At 44.5% G+C, this 13736-nt stretch overlaps 1 protein-coding gene across 1 annotated transcript in view; it reads right to left on the bottom strand.

The window, feature by feature from the left end:
• Positions 1-4094: 4094 nt before the first annotated feature.
• Positions 4095-13736, bottom strand: part of CETP (cholesteryl ester transfer protein) — a 47396-nt gene continuing 37754 nt past the window's right edge. The window contains exons 14-16 of the mRNA XM_075838688.1: positions 10424-10493; positions 10050-10135; positions 4095-4237 (exon numbers count right to left, since the gene is read on the bottom strand). Of these exons, the coding sequence (XP_075694803.1) occupies positions 4163-4237; positions 10050-10135; positions 10424-10493 (231 nt within the window). The 3' untranslated portion in view covers positions 4095-4162. The remainder of the gene's footprint in view (positions 4238-10049; positions 10136-10423; positions 10494-13736) is intronic.

The following is a 13736-nucleotide window of genomic DNA, read 5'->3' as shown; positions in this document are numbered from 1 at the left end:
TGATGCGTGGCTGCGTGATTTTCGCGCAGCCGCCATCATTATGACACTCTGTATGTTTGTAAACAGAAAAGCACGTGGTGCTTTTCTGTTTTCATTCATAGTTTTTACTACGGTTGCGCGAATCACGCGCGTCACACGGAAGTGTTTCCGTGTGCTGCGCGTGATTTTCACGCACCCATTGACTTCAATGGGTGCATGATGCGCGAAAAACGGCCAAATATAGGACATGTCGTGAGTTTTACGCAGCGGCCATACGCTGCGTGAAAATCACTGACAGTCTGAACGACCCCATAGACTAATATAGGTCCGTGCGACACGCGTGAAAATCACGCACGTAGCATGGACGTATTACACGTTCGTCTGCATAAGCCCTAACGGAGATGTCAACTGCAGTTTTTTGGGCAGGTGACAGGTTCTCTTTAAGTTGTGCAGCCAGTAATGTATTGGTGGCTTACAGTATGAGTGGGAAAAGTAGATCTTTAACAATTATTGTTAGGAGTATGAAATACTTTTTTTTTTTTTTGCAAAAATGGAAATGATTTACTATGACAGTCATGAACTCCATTGTTTCGAATATCTTGTAGCGTATGGCCCTTTAATGGCAAGCTATTGAGTTACCAAAAGCGTAATTACCACCTGTATATTTCTGTTTGACTCCATATTGTAGAAGCCAGGGGTTGTAAAATATAGAACTACTATATACTACTACGTGATTGTTATATAATATTGAGAAATGAAGAGGAGCTTGGATTTATTAATCAGTCCCTACACCTAAGGCCTGATTTACACGAGCGTGTGCGTTTTGCGCACGCAAAAAACGCAGCGTTTTGCGCGCGCAAAATGCACTTAACAGCTGCGTGTGTCATCAGTGTATGATGCGCGGCTGCGTGATTTTCGCGCAGCCGCCATCATTATGACACTCCGTTTGGATGTTTGTAAACAGAAAAGCACGTGGTGCTTTTCTGTTTACATTCAGAGTTTGACAGCTGTTGCGCGAATCACGCAGTTTGCACGGAAGTGCTTCAGTGCGACCTGCATGGTTTTCACGCACCCATTGACTTCAATGGGTGCGTGATGCGCGAAAAACGCTGAAATATAGAACATGTCGTGAGTTTTACGCAGCGGACTCACGCTACGCAAAACCCACGGACTGTCTGCACTGCCCCATAGAGTAATATAGGTGCGTACGACACGCGTGAAAAGCACGGCGCGTATATTACGCTCGTGTAAATGATGCCTAAAGTTGATCCAGAAGAAGGCAAAAAACCTGGACATGTTTTGCCAATTTGTGTCACAGGGGAAAATTCCTTCTTGATCACGAGAAAAGCCGATCAGTTATAGAACCCTGGACCGAAGCAATAATTCAACTAACTAATAATATATCTGTAAAAGAATCATATTCAATATTATCTTATAGAGCTACATCTCTAAAATCCCCCTGCATCAGGTAATGTCACATGTTCAAAAGTGACATCTCTTAACAGAAGTGACATCTCGTGATATTTACATTGATAGCAAGTAATTATAATATCCCAGTGGACAGTGGTTTGCATCAACACCTTGCAGAGCAGGATCCCTAGAGGAAAACTCCTAAGGGTGTGTTCACACAAGGAGGATACGCTGCAGAAAAGCATATCCACCCAGGGAATTCTGGCACAAAAACCGCACCAAATTGTGGTGCAGTTTTTCAGCCGGAATGTCCGCGGTTGAGAACTGCAAAAAAAGTTTCATACTTACCATAGCAATGCGTCCCTCTGCCATCCTGCAGCCTGGCCTCATAGGATGACGTTTCATCCCATGTGACCACTTCAGCCTGTGATTGGCTGCGGTGGTCACATGGGATGAAACATCATGCCAGGAGGCCAGCTGTAATAATGGCGACATGTCCTTGCAGCCCGGCCTCCTGGGATGACGTTTCATCCCATGTGATGCATTGTCCCTGGAGGCAGGAACTTGAAAACCAACAACAAAAAAGCAGCGATTACGCAAATACAATTGACATGCTGCGGATATAAAAAAAAAACGCACTGCAGGTCAATTTCTGGTTGTGTTTTCGGCTTATTGTTTATGCAGCGTGTGAATGAGATTTGTTAACATTTCATCCACTCTGCTGCTCCTGAAATATGCTGCGGATTTTCCACAACTTAACCCGTTGCGAAAAATTCGCAGTATTTACGCTACATGTGAACCCAGGTTCCCACATAGTGTAAACGCTGCAGAATTTCCATGACGGAATTCTGTGCAGAAATTCCGCAGCATTTACAGTAGCAGCAAAGTGGATGAGATTTTGAAAATGCCATGCCCACGCTGCGGAAAAAAAATGCAGCGAAAACTTTAATAAATTGACCTGCGGTGAGGAATTTAAATTCGCAGAACGTCAATTTATGCTGCGTTTTCGTTGCTTTTCTTTTGTGGGAATTCAATGGGGATGCAAAGCCCGCAACAGATATACCAGCGTTGCAACTTTTGTGGCAGAATAGCAGCGATTCCACTAAAAAAAAAACGCAACTCAGAAAAAAAAAATAATTATGCTTTTCCATAACTCTCTGCTTCTTCCTCCAGTACGGCCTCCTGGGATGACGTTTTATTCCATGCGACCGCTGCAGCGTCATCCAGGGAGGTCAGACGGCAAAGGAGGGACGCGTCACCATGACAAAGGTTTAAAAGACATGGTTGGGTGAGTTTGGTGTGGAAGAACTTGGCAACACAGAGTCCTGACCTCAAACCCCATCCAACACTTTTGGGGTGAACTAGAACAGAGATTGCGAGCCAGACCCCCTCCATCATCAGTGCCAGACCTCACAAATGTTCTTCTGGATGAAAGGGCAAAAATTCCCACAGACACTCCAAAATCTTGTAGAAAGGTTTCCCAGAAGAGCGGAAGCGGTTTTAGTTGTGAAGGTAACTCCATATTAATGCCTATGGATTTAGAATATGACGTCACAAAAGCTCCTGTAGGTGGATCTATGCTATTTACAAAAGTATGAGCCCCCTTCTGTAATACCAGAAGACACTTGGTGCTATTTGCGTTAATGTTTGTCTATGGAGCTGGCTGTATAATGGATTTCACGCGTCTGTTAACAACGGGAGTAGGTGATATAGACAAATCCACCAATCCATACTTTTGACTTTGTAGTACAGTGGTCAGTCACCGGTTGGGAAACTACAAGTCCCAGAGTGCCATGGGAGCTGCAGACTGGGACAGCATGCTGGGACCTGTAGTTTCTCAACACTTACTGGCAGCTAATATAACATTAAAGAAGAACTCAACCCCAAGTGCACGTGTAGTTGTTGCTCGGCCTTTTCCATGCATGAAGTGAAAATTAGTGATTGTAAATAAAGAGACGTATAAAGTCATGGGTAACTGCGGCGTGTTCATTTCAAGGCAGTGTTAATCACTTTAATTAATGAACTCTAGTTTTTTTTTTTTACTTCCTGTTTTGTTTTCTTTTGGTCCCCTCAACCGCCACACACCCATCTGCGCCAGGACAGTCGGAAAAATATGTTGTTGCCATAGAAGGATGAATCATGACTGGCATGTGTATGTTATTCAGCTAATATCAGCAGCAAAGTGAGAGAAATATTTGTGTGTGGCCCTGTGCTGCAAGGGCCCCTTATCCGATACTGTTCAGTCCGCACGTACAGAGAAGAACATTCATGTGACTGAGAGAAAGGTGCAGGAATGCGTGTGCACCCCTCCCGCAATTAAACGGTTAACCCTTTCCTGCTCAGACAGGTAACCCCAATTTCACGGCAATTGCCTTTTCGAATAAAAAAAATAATCATAATCTGCCGGTCGTCTTATAATAAGGAAACACTGAAATAAACTGAATGTCTCGGCTACGCAGGAGGGGGCTTTATAGAGAAATAAACACCCTGCACGGATTTAACCCCCTCCAACCCCGACAGGGATCACCCTAATCCGGAGAAAGGCAGGATGGGGGGGCAGATGCTGAACATTCCCCATCCAAACACATAGTTGCTTATCTCTAAATATTAAAATACATTCAGTTTGCCATATCTGTAAAAAACACGTGGGTGTCCGATTTTTTTGCGGCACTGTCATTTCATGTAGATGCAGGAGGAGTCATACAACAAGCAGATACAGTTAGTTTAATGCTGGTTTCTTATTTATACATTGCTTTAGTCTTGGTGTGATCTTCTACAGAGTATTTTTCAGGAAATCCACCAGCAAATGATGAGGAAATCCAAAATCCAACTGGACTACTAAATAACCCTATAAAAAGAGGAAAAAACTTTGAGACAGATAAATGGTGAATCGCTACATGGCCCTAACCTAGAATTCATGGCATACGAAGCATTCAAAACATATCAGTAGTTATTCTTTCCTTAATGGGAGTTGTCTCATGAACAGCGTTGGACTGGGCCCACCGGACCGGAGCATAAGAGCATCCTCCGGTGGGCCCAGAAATGGACTTCGGAATGGCTGCTTCCCCTGGTGTGGCTGGTGTTGAAAGCAACATCTCACCGGGAGTCACTGTACAAGGAAGGGGCTCTCAGCCTATCAGCACACAGTTTACATCTCTAGTGCCGCAGAGGAAAAGGAGACTCACTGACTTGCATGCACAAATCAAGCCTAACTCTGGTTGGCCGGGCCTTTGCCAATCAATGCTACTCAACTTCAGTCTGGCCTTGGAGAAGGCAGTCGCCATCAGTCCCTGCCATGTATGTTACTGATGTCTGTAGTGTTGTGCTTGTATAAAGGGGGCCTCAGTCAGAGACATACTACAACTGAACCAGTTTCACAGGGGCCCCTAGGGGAGGGGGGCCCAGCTAGACAGCAGGAGATGGGGTATATTTAGTTTTAAACACTGCGTGATGGGTGGAGTTTAACATAATGGGGCTTAGCGGTACGCGGGCGAGGCTTAGTGATGGTAGGAAGTCTTTGGTACAGATGCCAGTCCTGCATCCTGCTGCCAGTTTCCAAGGTCCAGCAATCTTCAAATGCAGGTAAATATAGAAATGTGAGTGAAGTGGTGTGTATGTTTTATTAATGTATATGTCCATTGTATGTGTGAATTAATGTATCAGTGGTGTCTGTGCGGCGTCTGTGGCGTATGTGTCCAGTGTGAGCGGCGTCTGTGCGGCATGTGTCCAGTGTGAGTGGCGTCTGTGCGGCATGTGTCCAGTGTGAGTGGCGTCTGTGCGGCATGTGTCCAGTGTGAGTGGCGTCTGTGCGGCATGTGTCCAGTGTCAGCGGCGTCTGTGCGGCATGTGTCCAGTGTGAGCGGCGTCTGTGCGGCATGTGTCCAGTATCAGCGGCGTCTTTGCGGCATGTGTCCTGTGTCAGCAGCGTCTGTGCGGCATGTGTCCAGTGTCAGCGGCGTCTGTGCGCATGTGTCCAGTGTCAGCGGCGTCTGTGCGGCATTTGTCCAGTGTGAGTGGCGTCTGTGGCGTATGTGTCCAGTGTGAGCGGCGTCTGTGCGGCATGTGTCCAGTGTGAGCGGCGTCTGTGCGGCATGTGTCCAGTGTGAGCGGCGTCTGTGCGGCATGTGTCCAGTGTGAGTGGCGTCTGTGCGGCATGTGTCCAGTGTCAGCGGCGTCTGTGCGGCATGTGTCCAGTGTGAGCGCCGTCTGTGCGGCATGTGTCCAGTGTGAGCGGCGTCTGTGCGGCATGTGTCCAGTGTGAGCGGCATCTGTGCGGCATGTGTCCAGTGTGAGTGGCGTCTGTGTGGCGAGTGTCCAGTGTAAGTGGCGTCTGTGCGGCATGTGTCCAGTGTGAGTGGCGTCTGTGCGGCATGTGTCCAGTGTGAGTGGCGTCTGTGCGGCATGTGTCCAGTGTGAGTGGCGTCTGTGCGGCGAGTGTCCAGTGTCAGCGGCGTCTGTGCGGCGAGTGTCCAGTGTCAGCGGCGTCTGTGCGGCATGTGTCCAGTGTGAGTGGCGTCTGTGTCCAGTGTGAGCGGCGTCTGTGCGGCACGTGTCCAGTGTGAGTGGTGTCTGTGCGGCGAGTGTCCAGTGTGAGTGGTGTCTGTGCGGCGAGTGTCCAGTGTGAGTGGTGTCTGTGCGGCGAGTGTCCAGTGTGAGTGGCGTCTCTGCGGTGAGTGTCCAGTGTGAACGGTGTCTGTGTGGTATTTGTCAGTGTGTAAGTAGCATCTGTGTGGTGTGAGTGGGTGTCCAATTAAGGCTATGTTCGTACCTGCGACGGCAGGGCTGCCATCAGGGCAGTACAGATGGTACTCCCGTCAGGGGCCCTGGCCAAAACAGGGGCCCGATGCGATCGCTGGAGGCATAGCTATATGGTCACCACAGTCGCAATTGCCACCGGGCCCTGCCTGCTAAAAGTTACTATAGTAACTAGGAACTATATAATAAACTACACGGGCCCCTATTATTATAGTAAACTACACGGGCCCCTATTATTATAGTAACCGTATACTACCCTCCTCGTTCCCAGTGCAACGAAGGTCCCGATATGTTTGACGTCACGACGCTGCGCGCCGCGCACAACGTCGCAAGGTTAGATGGCGTCAGGACCTTTGCTGCGCACGGAGCCGAGGGTAAGTATAGCATTACTGTCTGCTGGGGTCCTGTAGCTAAGCCTACCATGTGGTAGGCTTAGATACAGGGTCCAGCAGACGGGATCACACATGGGCCCTGTGTCTAAGCCTACAGCATGGAAGGCTTAGATACACGGCCCATGTGTGATCCTGTCTGATGGGCCCTTTATCTATGCCTACCACATGATAGGCTTAGATACAGTGCCACAGCATACAGTAATCTTATAAGATTACTGTCTGCTGGGGCCCTGTATCTAAGCCTACCATGTGGTAGGCTTAGATACATGGCCCATGTGTGATCCTGTCTTCTGGACTTTGTATCTAAGCCTACCTTGCGGTAGGCTTAAATAAAGGCTACAACACACAGTATCACACATGGGCCCTGTATCTAAGCCTACCATGTGTTACTATTGGGACTTTGTTTTGTGTTTAATATTTTTTATATGTCTTTGTATTTTTTTGTTAAACTTTATTACTACTGCCTGTAATCGCCACTGGCTGATTGACAGCGTCCATTACTAAGGCGGGGCTTAGGTTTAGCCGGTACAGAGGCTAACACTAACCCTCATTATTACCTCAATACCCACAAGGCGTACGAGGAAGAGCCGGGTGCGATCCAGTACCCGACTATCTGTATTGATGGTCGGGTGCTGGGGCGGCTGCAAGGCTGGTATTATTAGGCTGGGAAAGCCAAGAAACAGTGGCCTTTCCCACCCTGGTAATGCTAGGCTGCTGCTGCTGCTGCTACGTTGTATCCGGCTGGTTATGAAAAATGAGGGGACCCCACGTCATTTAAAAAAAAAAACAAAAAAAAAAACGACGTTGGGTCCCCCCCCCCCCCCATTTTTCATAACCAGCTAGATACAATATAGCAGCAGCCTAGCATTACCAGGGTGGGAAGGTCCACTGTTTCTGGCCTTTCCCATTCTAATAACACCAGCTTGCGGCCGGCCCAGTGCCCCTCCGTCACTGCAGATGGTCGGGTACTGGTGGTGGTGGGTATCGGGGTAATAATGGGGGTTAGTGCTAGCCTTTTCACCGGCTAACATTAAGCTTTGCCTTAGTAATGGATGCTGTCAATCAGCCAGCGGCCATTACTAAGGCAGTAGTAATAAAGTTTATAAAAATACAAGGACATAGAGAAAAAATATTTTATTGAAATAAAAAACCCCCACACAACCCTCATTAACCAATTTATTGTTTATATATATGTGTGTAAATACGTGTATATTTGTGTATATGAGAAGGGGTAGGTGGTTGATGTCCTTTTTGATTAAAGGGATCCTGTCACCAGATTTATGCTGCCCTATCTAAGGGCAGCATAGAATAATTGCAAGATAACCTGATTTCGTGGGTCTGTCGCTTGTCAATATGATGTCGTTTTCATAAAATTACTGTTTACCATTTGCAGTGCAGCGTCCTCCCGCTGCTGCTGATTGACAGCTTTCTCCCTATCACTGTGCATAGAGAAGAAAGCTGTCAATCAGCGGCGGTGGGTGGGATTATCCTGCATATAATGAACATGGAGGACTCCAGAATTAGCGCGTGCACATCATTAGGAGGACTCCTGGCTCGGCTCGCGCTTAACCTGATAAACTGTGACTCTATGAAAACTACACCATATAGACAAGTGACACATCAATGAAATCAGGGTTTCCGGCACTACTTTATACTGCCCTAGGATAGGGCAGCTTAAAGCCAGCGACGGATTCCATTTAAATTAGGTTCAATAGGGCTAGAACTTTAAAAATAAAGGTAATTGTATTGTGTTTATTTGTCGTTCCCACGCCGCCAGTATCCTTACTTAGTACGGCAGTGACTGGCTGCCAAAATCACGTGAGATGAACACGTCACATCATTGTGTGAACAAGGTAAACAGAGAGGACTGGGGACAGGCGGGTACCTGCGGTGCAGGAATGGCACAGAATTACTACGAGTAGAACTTTACAATTTGATCTATTTTCAACCTAAAGTCCCATAAAAAAATTTTTAATATCTCAGAAAACGGCTTTGACATCCGGGTTTCAGTTTTATTTATTTCTCTGCATTTCTTAGTTCAGTTAAAAATGGACAGCAAATGGATGTTGTCTGTATGCTGTCCATTTTAATTTCACGCACCTATAGACTTCAATGGACAAGTCTGGTCCGCAAAAGGGAACCAGAATTGGACATGCTGTGAGTTTCTCACAATGGACACACACTCCATGAAAAAGAAAAACGGATGTGTGAATAACATTTCACTTGTATGGGTCAGTGTGCTGTCCGGTGTTAAAACGGACAGCACACGGACGAGAAATACGTGTGAATAAGTCCCTATACTGTAACAATTTGTTTCTCATCTTGCTTAAAAGGGTACTCCCATCTTAGACATTTTTGGCATATCCACAGGTTATGCGATAAATGTCTGATAAATTCGGTTCCCAACTCTGGGACCCGGACCTATAACAAGAATGGGGGTCATCCGACCCTGTTTCGCCTGGTGCAGCAGCCACAAGCTGCCAATTTCAGTCGGTGACTAGTGGAGAGGGGGTTATGGCAAAGATTGAGCAGCGCTTGCTCGGCTGTTTCAGTAACTCCCATTGAACAGTATTAAGAGAGCCGCACACATGCGCAGCCTTCTCTCCATTAGTCCCCATCTGGAATCTGAGGCTAGTGGCTGTCAAACCAGGTTGCATGACCCCCATACTTGATATAGGTGCAGGTCCCAGAGCTAGGACCCGCATCTATCAGACACTTTTTGGGCATATCCAAATGTCTAAGTTGGGAATACCTCTTTCCTCATATTATAGCGGTCTTCTAGACCTTCATGATCTAAGCACATTTTATTACATAGTTAACAGTGGCCATGTACATTTATAAATAGTTGAAGGGTGGTGCCCCAAAAATGATTTCCTTTGGTGGGCGTAATGTACCCTAGTCTGACGCTGCTCATGAACAACAACACTTTTCCATATCTTCTATCAGGGCATGTGGACGTCATAGAGGACGCTATCACCCAGAGTAGAGACCACTCAGAAAAAGTGTCTCTTGGTCTGGCTGACCCAGCCCATCCTTGTATTACATGGTCGGTCATTCATGTGAAAGCCGTCATCAGACCCTAGTTGAAAAAAATTAGAGTTGCATTCATAGATCAGATTATTATAATGAGATAAAGGGGCATAGTATAGGGGCATGACGGGTTCATTTCCAGCTGGTGGAAGTTAATTTGCCAAATCACCTGAATTGTACACCGTGCATTGTGGCGGTTATCAGGTATTGTACTTTACATCCACAATAATAGCAGCTGTTTAAGAATCTATTATCTCAAAAGAGGTTCATCAGACATGAAAAAAGTGTCTACCCCCCCCCCCCCACCCCAACCGTGCCACTCTTGTCCATGGACTGTGTCTGGTATTTCAGCTCAGCCCCAGTCCGGAGAAGCTGTAATACCAGACCTAGGGAAATAAAAGTGGAGCCTTTCTTACAATCTTGTATAACCTTTTCAATACACTTTTGTGTCATGTAAAACAGACTGTATTATATTGCGCTTACCTCGTGTGGGATTATTTCAGGATTTATAATTTTGAATAAATTTAGGCCTTTACTGTCCATCATTGATGTTAAAGCTGGCTCCAAACCTGCAAAATTACTCTTGTAATATAATGGCTTATAATTCAAGACAAACAAAGCAAAGAAGTGTAAAATGATCATCAGATGGTAATAAAATCAACACAACTTATTCTATAGTAACGCGGTGACCACCACCGTAGATGGTGACAACCACCCATGTTACGAACATTAATGAGCAGCATGGTTTGTCAATTTAATGTTGCAATGCATTTTTATCGACTGGATCTTGAGTTACATAGATGGAAAAAAAGTGGTTTATATTTTTAAGTTCATCATGTCTGTTAAGCCAAACTCACGTTTCACTATAGCCGGAATCCCAAATTCAGACACCATAGTTTGGAGAAATTGACTCATCTGTTCTGTATTCTGTAGGAAAAATATACATTACAAAGTGTTTGGGTTATGTGCTCATCCAGATATTATTAACCAAAACCCTATCCTATATAATAAAGACTCCTGTAAGGAAAAACAAAGTCCCCTGACTTCACAACCACAATTAACCCCTTGAGTACCCAGCTCATTTTGGCCTTGAGGACCAGACCCATTTTTTCAAATCTGACATGTGTCACTTTATGTGGTAATAACTCCGGAATGCTTTCACCTATCCAAGCGATTCTGAGATTGTTTTCTCGTGACATATTGTACTTTAGTTTAGTGCAAAAATTTGGTCGATAAATTCATTGCTTATTTGTGAAAAACACCAACATTTAGCGAAAATATGAAGAAATTATGATTTTTCCCATTTTAAATGTATCTGCTTGTAAAACAGATGGTAATACCACACAAAATAGTTACCAATTAACATATCCCATATGTCTACTTTATGTTTGCATCGTTTTTTGAACATCCTTTTATTTTTCTAGGACGTTACAAGTCTTAGAACTTTAGCAGCAATTTCTCATATTTTTAAGAAAATTTCAAAAAGCGATTTTTTTCAGGGACGAGTTCAGTTCTGAAGTGGTTTTGAGTGCCCTATATATTAGAAACCCCCATAAAACACCCCATTTTGAAAACTGCACCCCTCAAAGTATCCAAAACAGCATTCAGAAAGTGTTTCAACCCTTTAGGCGTTTTACAGGAATTGAAGGAATGTAGAGCTGAAATTTTCAAATTTCATTTTTTTTTACAAAATTCATATGTAATACATTTTCTTCTGTAACACAGAAGGTTTTACCTGAGAAACGCAACTCAATATTTATTGCCCAGATTCTGCAGTTTTTAGAAATATCCCACATGTGGCCCTAGTGCGCTAATGGACTGAAACACAGGCCTCAGAAGCAAAGGAGCACCTCTTGGATTTTGGGGCCTCCTTTTTTCAGAATATATTTTAGGCACCATGTCAGGTTTGAAGAGGTCTTGTGGTGCCAAAACAGTGGAAACCCCCAAAAGTGACCCCCATTTTTTAAACTACACCCCTCAGGGAATTTATCTAGGGGTATAGTTAGCATTTTGACCCCACAGGTATTTTGCTATATTTTCTGGAGTTAGTCTGTGAAAATGAAAATCTACTTTTTTTCTGGAAAAACGTAAAAATTTCTAATTTTTGCAAGAAATAAAGGAGAGAAAGCACCCCAACATTTGTAAAGCAATTTCTCGCGATTACGGAAATACCCCATATGTGGTAATAAACGGCTGTTTGGACCCACAGCAGGGCTCAGAAGGGAAGGAGCGCCATTTGGATTTTGGAGCTCTGATTTTACTGGAATGGTTTTCAGTGCCGTGTCAGGTTTGCAACGCCCTGGAGGGACCTAAACAGTGGAATCCCCCCAAAAGTGACCCCATTTTGGAAACTACACCCCTCAAGGAATTTTTCTAGTGGTATAGTTAGCATTTTGACCCCACAGGTTTTTTGCTGAATTTATTGGAATTAGTCTGTGAAGATGAAAAGAGACTTTTTTTTGGAAAAAAAACAGAATTTTCTAATTTTTATAAGGAATAAAGGAGAAAAAGCACCTCAACATTTGTAAAGCAATTTCTCCTGATTACGGTAATACCCCATATGTGGTAATAAACTGCTGTTTGGACCCACGGCAGGGCTCAGAAGGGACGGAGCACCATTTGGATTTTGCAGCTCAGATTTTGCTGAATTGGTTTCTGGGGGCCATGTCGCATTTGCAGAGTCCCTGAAGTACCAGTACAGTAGAAATTCCCCAGATGTGATCCCAATTTGGAGACTATACCCCTGAAAGAATTAATTAGAGGTGTAGTGATTATTTTGAGCCCTCAGGTGTTTTATAGATTTTATTAGAATTGGTCCGTGAAAATGAAAACATTTTTTTTTCCAATAACCTGTAGATTTAGCTCAGAATTTTTCATTTCCACAAGGAATACAGGAGAAAAATGTGTTACACAATTTCTCCTGAGTACGAAAATACCCCATATGTGGTTGTAAACGGCTATTTGGACATACGGCAAGGGTCTAAACGGAAAAAGTGCAATTTCGTTTTTGGAGTGGAGATTTTACAAAATTTGTTTTTGACGCCATGTTGCATTGCGCTGAGGTACGAGTACAGTGAAAACTCCCGAGAAGTGACCCCATTTAGGAAACTACACCCCTCAAGGAATTCATCTAGAAGTGTAGTGAGCATTTTGACCCCCAAAGGTTTTGCAGAAATTAGTGCACAGTGGATGTTGCAGATTGAAAATTGCTATTTTCCACATATATGCTATTTCAGTGCCCAATGCGTTGGGCCCAGCTTGTACCACTGGAGACATACGCCCCATAAATTGTTAAGCGGTTCTCCAGAGTACGGTAATACCCCATATGTGGTCATAAACCGCTGTTTGGGCACACTGCCAGGCCCAGAAGGAGCGCCATTTGGCTTTTGGAGCGCAGATTTTGCTTGGTAGTAGTTTTGTTTAGTGTTTTACTGGTGTTTCAGTTTATAATGTGGGGGCATATGTAATCTGTGCGGAGTACATACATTTTTTGCGTGACACACAGTTGTTTTTATTGGTACCATGTTTGGCTACGCGCGACTTTTTGGTCACTTTTTATTCCATTTTTTTGGAAACAACGTGACCAAAAAAGGAAATTCTGCCATTGGTTTTTATGGTATTTTTTTTACGGTGTTCACCGTGCGGGATAAATAATATGATTTTTTTTTTAGGTCAGGCCGATACGAACGCGGCGATACCTATTATGTCTAGTTTTTGTCTTTTTTTTCTAATTATAAAGGGCTTGATCAGGGAAACAAGGCGATTATTGTTTTTATTACGTAAAACGTATTTATTTATCTAAAACTTTTTTTTAACTTTTTTTTCACTTTTTATTTTACACATACTAGGGGACTGGAAGATCTGATCTTCTGATCCCCTGTACAATACACTGCACTACTTCTGTATGTACTGATGTAGTGCAGTGTATTGTAACTGTCACTTTACAACTGACAGTTGAGCCTATTACGTCCTGCCTTGGGCAGGACCTAATAGGCTCCCCCGTACCTGGCAACCAGGAAGCCGTTGCTAGGCTTCCTGGTTGCCATTGCAACCATCAGAACCCCGCGATTTTTCGCGGGTGGGCAATGGGGTGCAGAGGGAGCCCCCTCCCTCTGTATCAATCACTTAAATGCCGCTGTCGCTATTGACAGCGGCATTTAAGGGGTTAAA

The sequence above is a fragment of the Rhinoderma darwinii genome, chromosome 9 (assembly GCF_050947455.1).
Source record: "Rhinoderma darwinii isolate aRhiDar2 chromosome 9, aRhiDar2.hap1, whole genome shotgun sequence".
NCBI classification, from domain to species: Eukaryota; Metazoa; Chordata; class Amphibia; order Anura; family Rhinodermatidae; genus Rhinoderma; species Rhinoderma darwinii.
Note: the sequence above shows the minus strand (reverse complement) of the source record. Positions and strands in the feature narration are given on the sequence as shown.